The sequence below is a fragment of the Enhydra lutris genome, unplaced genomic scaffold (assembly GCF_002288905.1).
Source record: "Enhydra lutris kenyoni isolate GAN:26980312 unplaced genomic scaffold, ASM228890v2 scaffoldscaffold94, whole genome shotgun sequence".
NCBI lineage: Eukaryota > Metazoa > Chordata > Mammalia > Carnivora > Mustelidae > Enhydra > Enhydra lutris.
Window position 1 is genome coordinate 3,388,630 of NW_019154178.1, and position 21,146 is coordinate 3,409,775.

Here is a 21,146-nt window from a genome sequence, read left to right on the forward strand (position 1 = left end):
ATTCACTAGTTATAAAAGTTGAATTCGAAATACTCTCTTTGTTTCTTTGTTTTGGGCAGATGGAATAAATCAACATGATTTGTCTAGATGGCTAAAGACTCTTTTTAAAGTCCTTGTGGTAAAGACACTTAAGATTTGTATTTGTCCTTGGCAAGTCAAGTTTTACTCAGTTTTTAAATTTTTTAAATAATTTTAAAAAGATCTTTATTTATTTATTTAAAGAAAAAATTAGCACAAGCAGGGAAAGGGGCAGAGGGAGAATCATACGCTGACTACACACTGAGCTCAAAGCCAGACAGGGCTCAAACTCATGACCCTGAGATCTTGACATTAGCCAGAAAGAGTCGGAAGCTTCACCCACTGAACCACCCAAAACCACCCAAAAACCTGGGCAAGTCAACTTTTTAAATGGGTTTTCCCTCTCATTTTATACTTGATAAGGATCTGACATTTGCATTTGAAAGGAATTCCTGGAGAAGAACCAAGCAGAAATCTATATATTTGCAATGGAAACACTCAGAGAAAATAAATGGGAGCCCTTTCTAGAATGACTTGATCTTTCAAGGATAGAATGGTTAGAATACATATAGGAGTTTCAGATAAAAAAAGATCCTTGGTATTTGAATTGCTTTTGGAACCACACTTCTCACCCCATAAAGACTAGATGTGTAAAACAAGAACAAGTATTTTTAGTTTCTCAAGGAATGTCCTAATTGCCTGGAATGTATCAAAAGACTGACACGTCCATCCACCTATGAGAAAGTCTTCTTTTCCTCTGGATACCTTTCACTGAGGAGAGGAGGCCTAAAACATTTTCTTTCAAGCTCTGAATATCAGCTTTTAATTTGGCTTAGTTTTCTATCACGGAGTCACTAAATTTTTAAATGTATCTTATCAGGATGTAGCTGGGACAAACAGGAGAGATTTCTGGCACTACAACCTTATGGACCAAGGTATTACTTTCAGCCACCCCCAAGATCACCAAGGAAGAACCAACAACCTGCCTACCTCAGGCCCAGAAAGCCACAAACCATGCTCTTAGGATGTCAAAGGCTAAGAACAGGAAGGAAATAGTTATTTCAGGAAAGAACTAGTAGTCGATGTGTTTGGATTTGGAAAGGAAGGACTTAATGTGAACTTTTATTTCCTCGACTTACTGGACTCAGGAGGTAATCTATTTAAATTGATTCTGGAGAACCCTACCTAGGTTAAAGAACTATTTTGCTACGGCCCTTTTTTCAGTCTTTGATCAAGGAGTAGAAGATCTCTGAGGAGAATTATCTGTGACCTCAGGAGGTTTTGTTGAAAAAGGAGCTGTCTCTTTAGAGTGGAGGGGTGGTTGAGATGGAAAATTAGACTGTGAGTCCTCAGGTGAAGAAGGGTAGAGGGGCAACAGGAGCTGCATCAGCCTTCTTCTTTTCTCTTAGGCACCTGTTGCATTTTAGATTTTTTTTTTTTGTCAGACTATTGGGGTGAATCTTCTGATGAGACTATTTTTGAATCTTGATGCTTCTTGGAATTTTCTGCATGCCAGTTAAAACAGGCATCCATTTCTGTTTATTGATATTGGGAACACTTACTTTCACGTGCACTTCCTAAATGAACAATGGTCTAAGTGAAATGTTCCCTGTAGGGGCCACTGTAATTCAATTTGTTTTTAATAATTAAAAAAAAAAATCTTGCTCCATGACTACAACTTCTAGGACTCTAGTCCTTAGATGTGAACTGAGCAGGTGCACCCAAAGGTGGTATACTTGACTCTTTGGAATGTAAGGATCGCCCCCCACCCCCAAACTAAGCCTCTAGGTTTTCTGGAGCTGTGGTAATACCTACAAGGGACAGGCTGTGGGGTTGGGGTGTGCATAGGTTATAGTATACCTTGTTGCCCAAAAGTTTTCTTGAGGTTGGCAGGTGACCTAGTGTTACCCCATTTGGTGACCAACTTATCCTGTCTCGGGAGCCTTCTGGAGGTAGTGAGGGCTTTAACAGCCTTTCAGTGCTTGACGTGCACCCACCAACTTTGGGAATGTTTGACCTCTGAGATCTCACTAGTAACAGCCTTTATTTACACAAAACAAGACAACAAACATGTACGTTAATATACTAGCAGTACTGCATCTGGCCATAAGAAGGTCCTGTGTGCATCACCAATTCCCTGGCAACCTCGCTGAGGTTTTCCCCCCAGGAGTTGTGGTCTCAAAGGCTGGAGATTTGGCTTTGGGCATACTCTTCTGTCAACTCAGCATGTTCCAGGCAAAACTGCAGGTGGCTCTGGGCATAAGCTCCAGCTGACCCTCCGTGTCAAAGAAAGCCAATCAGATTGGAAGCACCAACACAGCTGAGCTCGGAGCCAGAAGCTTACCCACAATCTTTGGAAACATGGGAAAAGCAGTGAGGTCCAAGGCAGCCTGGGTCCCTGAATGCTGCTGGAAGCTCACTTTGGATCCCACTGCTACCACCAAACCGGCTAAATAACAAATTTCAACGGTGTACTTTTGAAAATCTCATTGGCTTTATTATTTGAAGCATGAATCGGCAGCCCCCATTTAGCAGGTAGGGAGGCACTTGGAAGAGTTGTACAAAATGGAATGTTTTATAAACAGAAGGTGAGACCAGGGAGTTATTAGCAAAAGAAAAGTGTTTCAACTGCCAGCCTGGTTTCTAGGTGGAGGAGCAAGGAGTCTTACCATGCACATGACCTCATCTGCCTTTTGGGTGGAGAGGACCCAGGTGACAGACTCATTGGCTCTGATGGAAAGAAAAATGCACTGACACTGACTCATGAAGGCCATATTTCTGGAGGAATGGGGTTAAATTATTTAGATTGGGTGTGAAGCCCAGTGTGGGAACTCACTTCATGACATCATTTTGGACTTACAATTTTCTAATAGGAGGAACCTCATGGGGAGGTATCTTCATTCACTTACCCCTCCACCAGCAGAGCAGCTCTTGGTACCTGCTGGCTAGCCTGCTTGGGACAGAGAGTGGGGCACTAGCTCTGCTCTGGTTCGGTCTCATCATCAGCCGGGCATTTTATTTTCAGTTTTGGGGTCTGGGACTTCTAAGGGTTCCCCACCTTTCCCTCAGTAGAATCTCTTAATCCAGGAGAGAGTGTGTTACACTCCCTTACCCACTGGCCCTTCCCCCCAACTGTAGTGTGGCTTCACCTGTGCCCTGAGGCAGTGGGGCTCCCTGCCTTTCCCACGCGCAGTTAAGTCTTCTTTCTGTGTGGAGATTGTGGCCTTCCTGCCCTTCTCAGGCAGTAGCTGCTCTCTGGCCTCAGGCTTGCACTAGGTATAATCAGCTTTCTAGTCTGTATCCTGGATTCCAGCCTATCAGGAGCCCCTGGTGAGTTCAAGGGGTGTGTGGGAAGCCTGGAGATACAGGAGCTTCCCAGGTCTGTGAATCTCAGGTTCCCAGTACTCATGCTAGCCTTTAATTATTTGTTAGAAATTTTAGCTGAATTATTCTCTCTGACTTAATGAACATCTGGGATCTGTTCCAAGAAAGCAAGGTTTGCAATCTCAATTTCTTTGGAGGAATCTGTCTTTCCCTATAATTTGGGTTAACAAATTGTCCTGATCCTTCAGCTCAGATGGATTCAAGAGAAGTCATTTTGTTCTTCAGCTTTTCAACATCTTGAGCATGAGAGTGATCTCTTTCTGGATTTCAGGTGGAACTTTCCAAGAGATATCATTCTAACAACCCGAGATGACTTCTGTTTACTTGTAAGCCAAGAAATAACAAGACAAATAGCCCAGGTACATTTGCTCCAATGATATGAAGCACACACAAATACTGAAGTGGCATAAAACATGTAAGAGCATCATGAAAGAGGAAGGGCACCATGTCCAGCAGAGGCCGGCTCATGATAAGACAAGCACGGAACATTCAAGCAGGAACAGTAAGAAGAGAATCTGGATACATGATTCTAGAATACTGACCTCACTTCCTTTAAGTTTTCATGGTTTCATATGGCAAGTATAGGAGATACATGGCAGGACTCTCTGTGTAAACTTCATGATTATTAGCATATGGTTTTATTCTAGAGAAAATTGAGTAGGATATTCATTTCATCAAGTAAGATAGCTAAAACTTTTGGATGCTTTAATAACTTTATGCTGAAAATCTCCGTAATCATTAAGAATAATCAGATACCTGAACTGAATTATTCAATCGTTCAGAAATAATCATTGAGCATGAACCTCATGCTAGGCCCTCTGTTAGATGTGGGAATCCAGTTCACAAGGGAGTGGAAACACGTGAGGTCAAATAGCGAGTCAAGAAACAAACTGAGCATTTTAGAGCAGAGGGGGATGGGGAGATGGGTGAGCCCGGTGGTGGGTATTAAGGAGGTCACGTATTGTATGGAACACTGGGTGTTGTATGTAAACAATGAATCTTGGAACATTGCATCAAAGACTGATGATGTATTTTATGGTGACTAACATAACACAACAAAAAAAATGGAAGAAGAGAAAAAAAAAAGATAATCAGTGGGCAAACATCACCAAGGATCACCAATCTAGAAAATATTATTTTCAGCAGAGCTGTGTTTGTCTAGAGTTGGCACATTATAATAAAACTTAGCACACCAAAATGTGTAGTTCTTGGTTTATGGTTTTTCTTCCCAAGTAGACTAAAAGCTCCTTGCATAAAGTGATTGCACTGTGAACACTGTATCTTCATGACTGTAGCACAGTGCTTGGATCCAGGCTGCTGCTAAGTGACCGGGGAGTAAACATATATTAATGCAGGTCTGACTGAGGGGGGTATTCTTCAGCTATTTCAATGTCCTGTGGTCTCTGTGATGGCTACTGGTTCCTCCCTATGAACCATGGCAGACTGCTGGTTGCTGATACTGTTTCACAAGCAATCATGGGGTAATCTGGACAATAAAATAGAGCAACTTTTAAAAAGGAACCCTTGGGACCAAAATGGTGCGTCAGGCCCAGTCAAGTCCCCAAAACTTGTTTCATCCCTAACCTCACTACATTTCTCACCTCCCTCAGAAATGTTCACTGGTCAGTGAGGAATTCTCTAGTCAGCAGCAGGGAGGTGCTCTGTCACATGGGCCCTCTCCACCCCCAAGGAGGGGAGTTCATCTGCATGATAATACCCTCTCCTCTCCTAACCAAGAGAAGATGACCTTCCCTGAAACACTCCTTTCTATTTTGCCAACTTCCTTCCTATTAAAAACTTCCCATTTGCAGGACTCTTCAGAGCTCCCCTCTACCTACCAGGTGGCATGCTACCCGCTTCTTGAGTCACTTAATAAAACCAACTAGATCTTCAAATTTACCTGATTGATTTGTTTTTTTAACAAAAGCAGTGAGAAGTCAGAATGTAAATGAGCTGGGGTGGGGGTGAGATAGGGAAAGAAACACACAGAGGGCATCAGAAAGGCAGGAGGGCAGAGTGACAGCAGGGTTCAGGGCTGGGTGCTGGGAGCCATGGATTTTCATGGGTTACTGTCTGGATGAGAAGAATGGACGTGAGAAGTGGGGTGACTTTTCCATGCTACACAAGACTTGTTCCACACCATCTGAATTGGGGGATGGGAGTAGGATGGAAGCTGGTGACAGGGAGAAATTGGAAGACAGAGTAGGGGACAGACCAGGATGGGAAGTAAGAGTCTGAGTAGGTCTTCCAGGGTTGAGGGAGGAGCACATTTGCATTGTCGCAGAGACTAAAGGAAGGCTTGTGTATGGAGAAGGAAGTCAGAAGAGAGGGCTGTGTATGGGGTAGGTTTGTTAGAACAACCGTCAAAGACCAACTTTGTAAGAGACAGAAAGAACATCTGCAAATACAATGCTGTTCCTGCAACTTGTGCTGCTGGTGGTTCTCCTCCCAGGCAGTGACAGTGAAGGTGAGATCTGGCCCTACCCAGTGGGTGTAAGAGTGTGCGTGTGTGTGTGTGTTTCTCTGCCTTTTTGTGTGTGTGATGTGTGTCCCTGTGCCTGTGTGTCTGTTTGTATGTGTGCATATGTGTATATAGGTACATAGGAGTTTGTGTATTCATGTATAGGTGTGCATCTCTACGTGTGTCTATGTATGTGTACATGTGGGTATATGTCTGTCTGTGTTTGTTTATGTTTATATGTGTGTCTCTGTGTCTGTATGTCCATGTACATATGTATCTGTGTATGTTTGTTTGTATAAGAGTGTGTAAAGTTGTGTAAGTTTGTATGAGTTCATAAGTGTGTTTATGCATGAGCATATGTGACCACTTGTGGAATGAGTCCCCACAAATACCTGGGGAGGGAAAGTACCAGACTGGTTCCTTCCTGAGAGCATCCCTAATCCCAGGGCCGTGTGCTCTTCTGTAGGGTGGGTAGGAAACTTGGGGCTCTGGAGCACCACATGTCTCCTGGGACAACTATGGCTTCTCTGTCATCTAGATTTTCGTTCCCCTCCCTGGCACCTTCTCTATTCTCTCTCCTTCCCAATGCCCTCTCTTCCAAAGTCTATCTTTACTTTTGCCACAGATGTGCAGGAGCCAATTTCCTTCCAAATTACCCTGACTGTATCCTTTTACAACCGTTCCTGGACACAAAGTCTGGGTTCAGCTTGGCTGGATGAGATACAGACTCATGGCTGGGACAACAAGACTGGTGCTTTCATTTTCTTGTGGCCTTGGTCCAAAGGCAACTGGAGCCACATGGAGCTGATGAAATTGGAAAAGTTACTCTATGCATACTTCATTGGACTTTGTCAGGTGTTTCAAGACCATGTCAGACACTGGCAGCTTGAATGTGAGTTCAGTTCCCTCAGGGAAGGAGGGATGGAGGTGGCAGGTGTGTGTAGGTATCCTTGAGTTCCTTCTTCCTCTAGGAAAGAGCATCCACTGGCTTCTGAAACTCACAACTCCCCTATCATAAATCTGAATCACAACCTCTGGGCAGGGGGTAGAAGCCAGATCCTGATTCTTGAAAATATTCACATCTTTTGCTACTTCCCCCTTATCTCAGTGACCATAGGCTGTGCTCTCCTGTCTCTCACTAGTGTCTCCTGTGACCACCACTTTCCCTGGCCTTCAACCAGGCACACTTTGTTCTGTCACTCTGTGACTGACTCCTTGGGCTGTGCTTTTCTCCCTATTCAATCCCACCAGCAAATTATGTCTGTGTTTTCCCTGTACTGCACTGTACTCTCTTCATCCTAGACTGTTTTTATCTCCAGGTCTTCTACTGAGCCCTTCCCTGTTCTTTACCCACACCCTTCATGTATCTTCTCCAACATTTGTTCCTTTCTCAATCATTCACCACTTCCTCTGCATCTAGTGACCACCACTTCCCTTTTGTTTGATCCTCCCCTCAAACCAAACTGTGCTCCATTCCCTCCAATCCCCTGAACTTTCCCCTCTTCTTCAGGCCTCCATGGTTCCACTCATCTCATTTCATGTCCTTCACACCCCCTGTCCTGTAACTCACAAATTCCCTTCCCCAGATCCATTTCAGATACAGCTGGCAGAAGGCTGTGAGCTACACTTTGGGGAAGCATCAGTAGGATTTGTGAAGTTTGCTTATCAAGGGGTGGATCTCACGAGCTTCCAGAACATGACATGGTGGCCATCTCCAAAGGGAGGAAGTAGGGCTCAAGAGGTCTGCAAACTATTCAATCAGGACCATGTGATCAATGAAGAAATACACACACTTTTCAGTGATACCTGCCCCAAGTTCCTGTTGGGTCTTCTTGATGCAGGAAAGGCAGATCTCCAGCGGCAAGGTCAGTCTTGCTCCCTCCCTCCATGAATTCTCTACTCTGCACTCATACATTTGCACCATTCCCTCAAATTCAGGGTGAGAAGGAGCCAAGAGGGAGAGGGGAGGATGGTGACAGGTTTCTAGAGGTTTGAAATATGTCTATATAAAGTGATGTAAAGATCTATCCTCAGTCTGTGAATTCCTGCTCTGTGTCTGCAGTGAGACCAGAGGCCTGGCTGTCCACTGGCCCTAGTCCCAGTCCTGATCGTCTCTTGCTGGTGTGCCATGTCTCTGGGTTCTATCCAAAGCCTGTGTTGGTGATGTGGATGCGTGGTGAGCAGGAGCAACAGCGCACCCAGCAAAGTGAAGTCCTGCCCCATGCTGATGGGACATGGTATCTTCAGGTGTCCTTGGATGTGAAAACCAGGGAGGCAGCTGGCCTGTTGTGCCGGGTGAGGCACAGCAGTCTAGGAGGCCAAGACATGGTCCTCTACTGGGGTAAGAAAGAGCTGGGACCCACCTGGGAAAGGGGGAAGGTGGTGCTAAAACAGAGAAGGAGAGCCAGATGAAAAATTGGGGTTGCTGGGATTCCAGACAAAAAAATGACAAATCAGTAAGCCAAGGAATGGAGAACTAAGAGTAGAGGCTCTCTGGATGTGGGAGGAGGCATCTTGTTGGGTGAAGGCCCATCTCTGAGGCAGGATGGGAGAAGTGAAAGGAGGAAGGGCAGTTGGTAAGGTAGAGGGTGACAGGAGCAAAAAGGACCAGGGAGGTGCAGGTCAACCTGTGGTGGATAGGAAATGACATTCCTTGTGTGCCAAACCCATAGAGCAGCCCCACTCCAAGGGATTGGTTTTCCTGGCAGTGATGGTGCCCTTGGTGCTTCTGGCAGGTCTGACATTGTGGCTCTGGAAGGGCTGGTAAGTCTCTAGAGCCACCCTCCTGCTCTTTCCTAGGAGTCTCCCTACCTTTCAGGCTGTCCTCAGCCCTCCTGCTCCCAGTGGCCTTCCCCCGGGCAGTCCTCAGCTCCACCTGCTGCAGAATGACTCTTCCTCTGTTCCTCCCAGGAAAACACAGTGGAGACATCAGTGCACTGGCTTCTCCTTGGAGTGAAATCCTGACAGCCCCAGCTCCAGTACTTACCTAAACCCAACTCAGCCGTGATGTGCTTGCAACTCTCTGTGTGCAACTTTGTCTTTCATTTTTGCTTGATGATCAGTTGTCAATATAAGCTCAGTGTAATATACCAGGATTTGTTGTTGTGACCTGATTCTGGGATCTTAAAATTCAAAATTTAACTCTGTATGGAAAAAAGTCCCAGAACCTCCATGGGACATCGGACATGAAGTGTCATTTTCTTCAGAGTCTTCCCTGATTCACTTGTGGAAGCAGTCTCTGCCTAGTGGGAATTCTCACAACCTTTACTTGCACTTTGGCAAATCAATTTCTCAGCCCCACCCAATGTTGGCTCTAGCGAGGTGCCTTTTCTCCTTCTAATTCCTAGGCCCATTGAGATCAAAGTTCATATATTTTTTTTAACTATTAGTATCCTTGGTAAGGTGTCTCACCTGCATGGAATACATGCTTAATAAAAATGTGTGTTGAATTTTTGTCAAATTTATAGCTTGTCTTCTTTTCCTTCCTGAAATGTTTATGGTAGTTAAGATGTTTGGTGCTCTTCTTGTTAAAAATCTTCTCATTTGGCCAAGGGACTTCACACTCATAATGACTTGTGTCATTTCTGAGCCTCTGAGAAGAAACTCAGTTTTACCTGTAAGCATTCCAGTTATTTACTGCAGACCCTATTGGAGTGGACCTGGTGCTCCAAGTATTCTGAATAAAAAGAGGAAGGCAGGATGCTTGCTCTTTGTGAGGCTCAGGGACAGTGGCAGAGTTGTCGCCTTGGAGCTTGTTAGAAATATAGGGTCTTGGACTCAGCAGAGTTTCACTGAATCACAATTTGCATTTTTAGTAAAGTCAGCAAGGAATTCACAGATGCATAAAATGTGAGAGGCACTGATATAAATGATGTCTGAGAGGTAGCAGTGCAAGGGTGTCTCTGAACAGAAATGACACATTCCAGGAAAGAAAGCAGGAGTATTTTGCTCAGGGATGAATAGGGATCCAGCAGGAAGAGTGTGTACTGTGCCTCCTGGCATTCATGACTGCTGTGTTACCGTCATGAGGATATAGTCAGTGACAGTGAGCCATTGCTCCTGGGGGGAGATCTGGGGCTGGGTTCCTAGGAGCTTCTGCTTATAACATTTGGTGACTGATGAATACACAGCCTGGATTCATATGTGTTTCTGATTAAAAACAGCATATATATATATATGTAATTTCCAAATAATTATATGTATATAATTACATATATATATGTAATTTCCAAATAATTCACTGTGTGCCATATTCCCAATGCTGAAATATTAGCTCGGAAGGGTAATATTTTCCACATCATGTATTGTGATCACCAGTGTCTTTGGTTTTAGCCCCACAGCTGTGCTGCCCATGATGCTTCAAGAACCAAACAAGAAACAGTCATCATCTCATGAAGCCACAAATATAGATTCTTTCCCCCCCTTTTCTGTGGTATTATCTAAGTGTCTTAGATGTTATTTAGCACTCTCTGGTGTGGCTCCATATAGATGTCATGAATATTCTATTCCTTTTCTTGGATTTACTGCATTGGTAATTCATTACCTCTGACCTTATGGTCCACAGCTCTGCATTGGAAACCTGAGCAAGTCTTACCTACGTAAGTGTTTTGTCACGAGTCACATCCCACCTTCTTGTGCTTAGGAACCAGTCAATCCTGCAGCTCTGGGCTTCACAGCCTTTTTAAATGCTGAAATCACCAAGAAACATCATGTAGTTTAAGAAATGTGGCACCAGATGGACCATGAACAAGACGTGTTTACAGTGTGGGAATTAACATAGGAAGGCAGAGGGACATCTGGTCCAGTCTCACCAGGCAGCACATAAGGTGGATCATATTATTTCAGGCCTCTGTCCCTGCCTCTACAAATAGTGGTGAGTGCATGTGTCTGGGGGTTACACATTGACATTAGCAGGTAGGCCGATCGGCATAGACAGACTCCATGTATAATGAAGATGGACACTTCGTGACTGATGACCCCCGTAGCAGTGAGAGTGGAGAAATCCATGGCTAGATCTTAGTTACTCTCAGTTTCATTAATTAACTCAACAAACCATTTTCAAGCCCTGACCATGCAGCTGGGACATTTTGAATGTCAAGTAGTGGGGAGGAAAATGTCTCTATGTCTTCAGAACTTGAAAGTTTTATCTTTCTGATTTGTTTACCTTTTTCATTGTGTTTCTAGTTTCTTTGTATAGGAGCTTATGTGGGTTGATCCAGGGGAAAGGAACTTAGTTCTAATTTGTTTAGGGGCTGAGGGAGGAGACCAGGGGAGTGTGTACTGTGAAAAGACTGGAACTAGAGTGTGTACTAGAAAAGACTCAGCATAGCCAAAGTAATTTTGAAAAAGAAAAGCAAAGCTTGAGACATCATGATTCCGGAATTGAACATTCTCTCCAGAGAATGTTCAAAGGGACCACATGCATGGTCTCAGTCCTGTGCATGTAAATATTTCTGGAAAAAACTTTGAAATGGGAGACTTGGAAAAAGTGAAAATAAGGGAAAGGGAAGAGCAAATCATGGGGCTTTTGTGATCTTCCTGACTGGATCAGACTGCTTGGCTGGTTCTCTAACTTCTAGTCTACTTGTCACCCTCACAGGGCCACCATGTGGATTTTGACTGGTTGACTCCACCCTCGTGTAGCTCTGCACTCTGATCAGTCCGAGGCCATCAGGAGAAAGCATCCTTGACAATGAGATAGGCTGAAGGATAGACAGGCAACCTGCTGTTCAGGCCAATCAGATGCCACTAATCCTCACCCAGAGTGATGGTTCAGGGCCAGGTACCTGCTCCAGGTGACGCAGGTTCCACAAAGTCTGATTCTGTGGTGGGTGGAGGGGAAAGAGATGTTCTCTCTTTTCCTGGATGATAAAGGGTATAAAGGGATGATAAAGGGTATAAAGATGGAAACAACTACCATCCATTTTTCAGTACCAGAGAGGCAAGCCTGAAGATGAAATCGGCATGCAAGGAGGTAGAGAAATTGTATATGTGCAATTTGCTAAGAGCATAGATCCAAAGTGTTCTTGCCACAAGAAAGATAAAGCAAAGCAAAACAAAACAAAGAAAAAAAAAAGTAGAGGGTCAGGGAGGAGGAACTAATTTGGCAGAGTAGTAGGAAGACCCCAAGCTTGCCTCAACACTGGAACACAGTTAGGTAAATATCAAATCATTCCAAATACCCAAGATATCAATAGAAAAAAACTGCACAACTACAGAGAGACAAGAGGCCACATGATGGAAAGTAGGAGGTGGGGAGTCATGCTTTTGGGGAGATACAATTATGGGTTCTGTGGAGGGGACAGAGGCCTTGTCTCATACAGAGGAGGCAGAAAGAGTGAGAGAGAGTGTGGAGAACCCAGGGTATCACACAAGGAAAACACTTCCCCATAGCCACTGACTGGGAAAAGAAGAGGGGTTGATTTCTTTGTGAAATTTACAATCAGTGGGACTTAAAGACTAGAGTTCTGGAGGTCCAAACAATGGCCAATGTGGAACCCAGTGGGCACTGCTGTGCTCTTATGGAGAGGGAGGGCAGAAGTCTGGGGACAGACATGATCTGAGGATCTCCTGGGGCACATGGGATAAAGTGAGTCTCCTCCTATTTGGGTTCATCTGGAAGAGGTAGCAGCACCTCTCTGGAGCAAAAGAGCTGGCAGACACCATTACCCTGCCACACCCCAGAGCACTAACACTGGGACACTTGCTGCATGTGGCTAACTTAGATACTGGTTATTTGTTGCACTTTACTACAAACTCTATGCCCCTGTGCTTCAGTGTGACTGCCCTTCTGGGACAAACCTGCACCAGTCCCAGTGTTGTGAGACCCTCCCCACACAACCAGCATGGGCACCTGACATGCCAGGTTCCTAATGTTTGGAGGTTTAAAGCTCAGCAAGCCTGCCTGGGATAGAGAAGAGGGGCACTATGTTATTTGGTGGTCAGAAGGTCAGGGCACAGACAGGGTGAAGGCAGGGATCTGAGGGGCACCTGGAGCACACAAGGGGAGATTGTTTGCTCTTCTGGGAGGGCTTCCCTGAGAGTAGAAGCAAGGAATCCCTTCTCTATGCACAAGAGAGGGGGCTGGTGACATTTCCCTCCCCTGCCAATCAGTATTTTTCACAAAGGTGGAACAAACAAACCTAAAATCTGTATGGAACTAGAAAAGACTCAGCATAGCCAAAGTAATTTTGAAAAAGAAAAGCAAAGCTTGAGACATCATGATTCCGGAATTCAAGCTATATTACAAAGCTCTAGTCATCAGGGCAGTATGGTACTGGGTAGAGAAACAGACACATAAAACAGTAAAACAGAACAGAGAGCCCAGAAATGGACCCACAAGCCTCTGGTCAACTAGTCTTTGAGAAAGCAGGAAAGAGTATCCAATGGAAAAAAAAAATCTCTTCAACCGATGGTGTTGGGAAAACTGGACAGCAACATGCAAAAGAGTGAAATTGTATCACTTTCTTACACGATAGTCGAAATTAAATTCAAAACGGATGAAAGACCTAAATTTGAGACAGGAAACCATGAGAAGCCTGGAGGAGGACACAGGCATAACCTCTTTAATATGGGTTGTCGAAATTTCTTACTAGATGGGTCTCCTGAGGAAAGGGAAAGAATAGAAAAATAAACTATTGGGACTTCATCAAGGTAAACACCTTCTGCACAGCAAAATCAACAACCAACAAAACTAAAAGGCAACCTACAGAATGGAAGAAGATATTTGAAAAATGACATATCTGATAAAGGTTTACTATCCAAAATCTATAAAAAAACTTATCAAAATCAACACCCATAAAACTAATAATCTAGTTAGGAAATGAACAGAAGCTTCTGCACAGTAAAGGAAACAGTCAACAAAACAAAGAGGCAAGCCATGGAATGGGAGAAGATATTTGAAAATGACAGTACATACAAAGGGCTGATATCCAAGATCTGTAAAGAACTCAAACTCAATACACACAAAACAGATAATCATGTCAAAAAATGGGCAGAAGACATGAAAAGACACTTCTCCAGAGAAGACATACAAATGGCTAACAGGCACAAGGAAACATGTTCATCATCACTAGCCATCGGGGAGATTCAAGTCAAAACCACATTGAGACACCACCTTCCACCAGTTAGAATGGCCAAAATTAGCAAGACAGGAAACGACATGTGTTGGAGAAGGGGGAACCCTCTTCCACTTTTGGTGGGAACGCAAGTTGGTGCAGCCACTTTGGAAAACAATGTGGAGATTCCTCAAGAAATTAAAAATAGAGCTTCCCTATGACCCTGCCATTGCACTACTGGGTATTTACCCCAAAGATACAGATGTAGTGAAAAGAAGGGCCATCTGTACCCCAATGTTCATAGCAGCAATGGCCACAGTCGCCAAACTGTGGAAAGAACCAAGATGCCCTTCAACGGACAAATGGATAAGGAAGATGTGGTCCATATACACTATGGAGTATGATGCCTCCATCAGAAAGGATGAATACCCAACTTTTGTAGCAACATGGACGGGACTGGAAGAGATTACGCTGAGTGAAATAAGTCAAGCAGAGAGAGTCAATTATCATATGGTTTCATTTATTTGTGGAGCATAAAGGAATAACACAGAGGACATGGGGAGATGGAGGGGAGAAGTGAGATGGGGAAGTTGGAGAGGGAGATGAACCATGGGAGACTGTGGACTCTGAGAAACAAACTGAGGGTTTTGGAGGGGAGGGGGGTGGAAGGTTGGGTGAGCCTGGTGGTGGGTATTATGGAGGGCATGGATTGCATGGAGCACTGGGTGTGGTGCATAAACAATGAATTTTGGAACACTGAAAAGAAATTAAAAAAATAAAAATTATAAAAAGAAAAAAGAAATGAGCAGAAGGTATGAACAGACTTTTTTAAAATTTTATTTTATTTTATTTCTTTTATTACAAGAAAGAGTTCCATGGAGTGGCCTTTCCTCTTGATCTGGGCGTTTGTACTGAAGATGGGAAATAATAACATGAGATGATGTTTCCACAGGACTTGGGGCTCAAATTTGATTTAGTTTTTAAGAATGCAGCCCAAGGGTGCATCTGCAGGAGTAGAGGGTGTTTATGACATAGTTGAAAAGACCAGCTGCCAATTCCCAAAAGGCCTTCATGCCAAAGGGAAAGGAGCCCCAATTCCTGACTCCTGGTTGTGATTTCAGTCAGGACATCCCACTGACCTCAGAAAAGACCTGACTGTATAAGAAGTGACTGACTCAACTGCGGAGTTCCCCCAAGAATAGCATCATGGCAAATAGCAATGGCTATTCTTGGTGGGACGTCCCCTGCCACCGGGAGAGCCTGACATCAGTTGGCCGAATAGGGTCAGAAAGCCATGGGAGAGGACTCACCACTCAGATATGTAGGAATGTATTTTGCTACAGGAAGGAGAGTTATTTTCTTCTCTCAGGGCATGCCTCAAAGGGACAGAGATTTTTGGGGTACTCCTCCAGGAATAAAGGTGCTGTCAGGTGTCATTTCCCTCCTTCTCCCCTGAGTGTAAGCACACAGACATCTGTGGAAACCCATGTAGAGCCAACACTCACCAACTCCTTTGCTATCAGCGTGCCACACACCCATGTTTCCCTGCAGGCATACTCCCTCAGGTCAGACTTTATGCTGCAGTTCCCTTCCCACAATATACTTGTTCAAACCTTGTTGACGCTGTACGTGCTGTCTCAGTACACTTCTGTGGATTTGGCTCCTCCAACCCAGACAGTATGCATTTCAATGGATGCAGACCGCTATGACAGCAAACCTGTGGAAACTTTGCTAATGCCATACCACCCACCCCCATGCTCTTCTGAGGTTCTTCCCACTCCAGTAGGATCTCAGCAGGAGCCCATCAAAGTGGCATCACAAGCCAGGTATGTCCAAGCATTCCTGATAGGGGCCACTCTACTGCAAAATGAATCTTGCCCTGGGGAAAGATAAAGGTAACTACACAGTACATTCTTACTGAGGCTAGAAGTGGGCTGGGGTGGACATCTGATGCAGGGCTCTTTCACCAGTGAAACTTCCCAGGGGACAACACAGAGAATGGGCCTTGCAGATCAGTGCAACTTTATCTCTGGGAAACATTTAATATGACATAACTTAAAAACAAGGAGGCTGCTGAATGGCCCCCTAAGGACAGAGGGACCATACCCTAACTGCACGTGAAAGGACAGCCATTGCAGATTACTGGACTAAAGGAAAGAGTGGACCAGCCTCCACAGCAGATATGCAACATACATAGGGGATAACCCTGAAGTGTCAGGCTCTGGTGAACAGGGGACACTGCACTGAAGAACATTACAGAACTTCTTCATAAGGACATGACTTTCAAGAGTAGGAGATATAGCTAACTTCTCTAACATACAGAAAGAGAACACGGACTTAAACAAAATGAAGACACAGAGGAATATGTCCCAAATGAAAGAACAGGAAAAAATTACAGCCTGAGAGCTAAATGAAAAGGAGGTATAATATGCCTGATAGAGAATTTAAAGTAAATGTCATGAAGTTACTCTCTAGACTTGAGAAAAGAGTAGAGGACTCCAGTGAGATCCTCAACAATGAGATAGAAATGATAAAGAACCAATCAGTGTTGAAGAACTAAATAACTGAAATTAAAAATACACTAGGTGGAATGAGTAGGAAAATAGAGGAAGCAGAGGAACAGATGAGTGGCCTGTAAGACAGGGTATGGGAAGCAATCCAGTTTAAGAGGAGAGGAGGGAAAAATATACAAAAGAAAATTATACGTAGGGAATTCAGCAACATCTTCAAGCGTAAAAGTATCTGCAGCATATGTCCCAGAATGAGAGGAGAGAAAAAGGTGCAAAAATTTATCTGAAGAAATAATGGCTGAAAACTACCCCTGACAGTTGAAGGAAACAGAAATCAAGATTCAGGACACACAGATTTTGTCCCCAGCAAAATCAATGCAACAGCACAATACATATCAATTAAAATGGCAAAAAGTAGAGATGAGTATCTGGTTTTTTGGGTGTTGAATTTGAGGATTTCTTTATAGATCTTGGATATCAGCCCTTTGTCTGTAGTGTCATTTGTGAATATCTTCTCCCATTCAGTGGGTTGCCTCTTTGTTTTGTTGACTGTTCCCTTTGCTGTGCAGAAGGAATGAATACCCAATCTTTGTATCAACATGGACAGGACTGGAGGAGATTATGCTGAGTAAAATAAGTCAAGCAGAGAGAGTCAATTATCAAACGGTTTCACTTACTTGTGGAGCATAAGGAATAACATGGAGGACATTAGGAGAAGGAAAGGAAAAGTGAATTGGGGTAAATCAGAGGGGGAGAGGAACCATGAAAGACTGTGGACTCTGAGAATCAAACTGAGGGCTTTAGAAGGTAGGAGGGTGGAGGGATGTGTTAGCCTGGTGGTAGGTATTAAGGAGGGCACGTATAGAATGGAGCACTGGGTGTGGTGCATAAACAATGAATCTTGGAACACGGAAAAAATTTTAAAAAAATTAAAAAAAATAGTGATGAAGGAAATTTTTAAAACCAGTAAAAAAAAAAAAAAAGAATAAAATTATATACAAGGGAAACCCATAAAACTATCAGTTGATTTTTCAGCAGTAAGTTTGCAGACCAGAAGAATTATGGCATGATAAATTCAAGTACTAAAAGGAAAAATCCTAGCAAAGAATACTCTATCCAGCGAGGCTATCATTCAGAATAGAAGGAGAGATAAAGAGTCTCCCAGATAAACTAATGTGAAAGGAATTCTTGAACAATAACCCAGCACTACGAGATATGTTAAAGGGGACTCTTAGTGGAAAGGAAAAGAAAGGAAAGACCAAAGGAAAGGAAACAGAATAGCAGTAAAAATAAGGATCTCCATAAAAATCAGTCAAAGAATCACAAAATGAAAGGATGCAAAATATGACATGATGTTTCAAAAACTTGGGGGTGGGGAGGAATAAGAATGATTTCAAACTCCGTGACTTAACTTAATTTTGACTGCTATAGACAGAAAGAACAAATGTTGGAGATGATGTGGAGAAAGGGAAAATCTCTTACACTGTTGGTGGGAATGCAAATTTATACAGCCACTTTGGAAAACAGTGAGGAGGTTACTCAAAAAATTAAAAAAAAAAAAAGAGCTATCTTATGACCTGGCAATTGTATTACTGGGTATTTACCCCAAAGATACAGGTGTAGTGAAGAGAAGGGCCATATCCACCCCAATGTTCATAGCAACAATGCCCACAATAGCCAAACTGTGGAAAGAGCTGAGATGCCCTTCAACAGGTGAGTGGATAAAGAAGATGGGGTCCATATAATACAATGGAATATTACTCAGCCATCAGAAAGTATGAACACCCAACTTTCGTGTCAACATGGATGGAACGAGAGAAGATAATGCTGAGTGAAGTAAGTCAAGCAGAGTAAGTCAATTATCATATGGTTTTGCTTACTTGTGGAGCATAAGGAATAACATGGACAATAGGAGAAGGAAAGGAAAAGTGAAAGTGGAAGAAAATCAGAAGGGGAGAGGAACCATGAGAAATTGTGGACTCTGGGAAACAAACTGAGGGTTTTAGAAGGGAGGGAAGTGGGGGAATAGGTAAGCCTGATGATGGGTATTAAGGAGGGCACATATTGCATTTAGCACTGGATGTTATACATAAACAATGAATCTTGGAACACCACGTCAAAAACTAATGATGTACTGTACGGTGACTAACAAAACATAATGAAAATAATAGTAAAAAGGCAAAAACAAAAACAAAAAATCATGTTGGGAAAATTAGCTTCATGCAAAAGAAAAAAAAAACTGGACCACTTTCTCACATTATAAAAAAAATAAACTCAAAGTGGATTAAGGACTTAAATTTGAGTCCTGAAATCATAAAATTCCTAGGAGGGAGTAGAGGCAGTAAGGTCTTGATATCAGCCATAGCAACATCTTTCTCGATATGTCTCCTCAGCAAGGGAAACAAAAGCAAAGAAAGAAAAACAAAACAAAACAGAAAAAAAAAAACAGAAAAAAACTGTTGGGACTACATCAAAATAAAAAGCTTCTGCAAAGCAAAGGAAATAATCAACAAAACTAAAAGACAATCAACTGAATGTAAGTAGATATTTATTAATGGCATATGTGGTGAATGGTTAGCATGCAAAATATATAAGGAACATGTACAACTTAACAACTAAGAAAGGACATAATCCAATTAAAAAAATGGGCAGAAGACATGAATAGACATTTCTCTAAAAAAGACGTTCAGAGGTCCAACATACAGTTGAAAAGATTCTCAACATCACTCATAACAGGAAAATGTAAATCAAAACCACAATGAAATATCACCTCACAACTATCACATTGGTTAATTTACAAAAAAGAAAAAAAAAACACAAGAAACGAATATTGTGGAAGAGGTAAAGAAAAAACAACACATGCACATTGTTGGTAGGAATGTAAATTGGCCAGCCACTGTGGAAAACACTATATGGAGGTTCTTCAAAGAACTAAAAACAGAATTACTATATGATCCAATAATTTACTACTGGATTTTTTTTTTTGTATTATTAGGTATTTACCGAAGGAATGTGAAAACACTAAAATGAAGAGAAAAGTTGTGGTATGTACGCACAATGGAATATTACTAAGACATAAAAATAACTGGTCTCTCTATTTGCAACAACCTGGACAGAGCTAGAGAGCATGATGGTAAGTGATATAAGTCAGTCAGACAGAGACAAATACCATATGGTCTCATTCATATGTGGAATTTATGAAACAAAACAAAAGAACAAAGGAAAAAGTGACAGAGGAAAAAATACACTCTTAGTCACAGGGAACACACTGCTGGTTCCCAGAGCAGAGGTGGGTGGAGAATGGAGGAAATAGGTGAGGGGGATTAGCATTATATTACATTCATGAGCACTGATAATGTATAGAATTGCTCAATTACTATACGGTACACCAGAAACTAATATAACATGATGTTAACTATAGTGGAATTAAAAAACAAAACAAAACAAAAACAAAGAAAAACTAACTCAGCATACCAAAATATATATTTCTGACTTATATGTTTTTCTTCCCAAGTAAACTAAAAACTCCTTGCATCAAGTGACTGCACTGCGAACACTGTATTTTCATGAGTGCAGCACCGTGCTTGGATCCAGGCAGGTGCTAAGTGACTGTTTGGTGAACGAATATATATTAATTCAAGTCAGACTGATGGGGATATTCTTCAGATGTTTCAATGTCTTGTGGTCTCCGTGATGGCTCCTGGTTCCTCCCCTAAGAATAATGGCAGACTGGTGGTTGCTGGTACTGTTATGCAGACAGTCATGGGGGAATCCGGACAAGAGAATAGAGCAACTGTTAAAAAACAAACCCATGGGCCCAAAATGGTGTCTAGGACTAGACAAGTCCCTAAACCTTGCTTTATCCCTAACCTAGCTGCAGTTTTCACTCCCTCTCCCACTTGAAATGTTCACCCTTCAGTAAGGAATTCTCTGGTCTGCAGCAGTGAGGTGCTCTTTGACACGGACCCACTCCATCCCCCGAGGAGGGGAAGTCATCTGCAAGGTAAGACTCCCTGCTCTCCCAATTAAGGAAGATGACCTTCCATGAAATATGACTTTTTTTTTTTCTTTTGCTAACAGTATCCTTCCTATAAAAATCCCCCATTTTTACCACTTCTTGGAGCTCCCCTCTTCTTATTAGACAGGATGCTGTCCCATTCTTGAATCACTTAATAAAAACAGTTAAATCTTCAAATATACCTGGTTGACTTTGTTTTTTAACACAAACAGTGAGAAGTCAGAGATGTGAATGAGCTGGGGTGGGAGTGAGATAGAGAGGGAAATAAATGGGAGGGGTCACAAGGCCAGTAGGGATAGAGTGACATCAGGGACCAGGGCTGAGTGCTGGGAGCCATGTGTTTTCATGGGTTACTACTGTCTGGATGAGAAAGAAAGGCACGAGAGTGGGGGGTGACTTCTCCATGCTGCACAGGACTGATTCTGAAGCAACTGAATAAGGGGAGGGGCAGTAGGATGGACGCTGGTGACAGGGAGAAGCTGGAAACCAGAGAGGACGGTCAGACCAGGAGGGGAAGTGAGAGTCTGAGTAGCTGTCCAGGGTTGAGGGAGGAGCACATTAGCATGTCGCAGAGACTCAGGGAAGGCTGGTGTGTGGAGAAGGAAGTCAGAAGAGCAGTGCTGTCGGAGGGAGGAGTAGATTTGTTAGAAAGACCATCAAAGACCGACTTTGTAAGAGACAGAACATCTGCAAATACA

General features: G+C 43.0%; 1 protein-coding gene across 1 annotated transcript; it reads left to right on the plus strand.

The window, feature by feature from the left end:
• Nucleotides 1-5,709: 5,709 nt before the first annotated feature.
• LOC111138956 (T-cell surface glycoprotein CD1a-like) lies at nt 5,710-8,819 on the plus strand. The gene is made up of 6 exons (XM_022490990.1): nt 5,710-5,869; nt 6,489-6,755; nt 7,450-7,728; nt 7,926-8,204; nt 8,536-8,626; nt 8,774-8,819. Exons 1-6 carry the CDS (start codon nt 5,812-5,814, stop codon nt 8,817-8,819), a joined length of 1,020 nt encoding a protein of 339 aa, XP_022346698.1. The 5' UTR covers nt 5,710-5,811.
• The last annotated feature ends 12,327 nt before the right edge of the window (nt 8,820-21,146 follow it).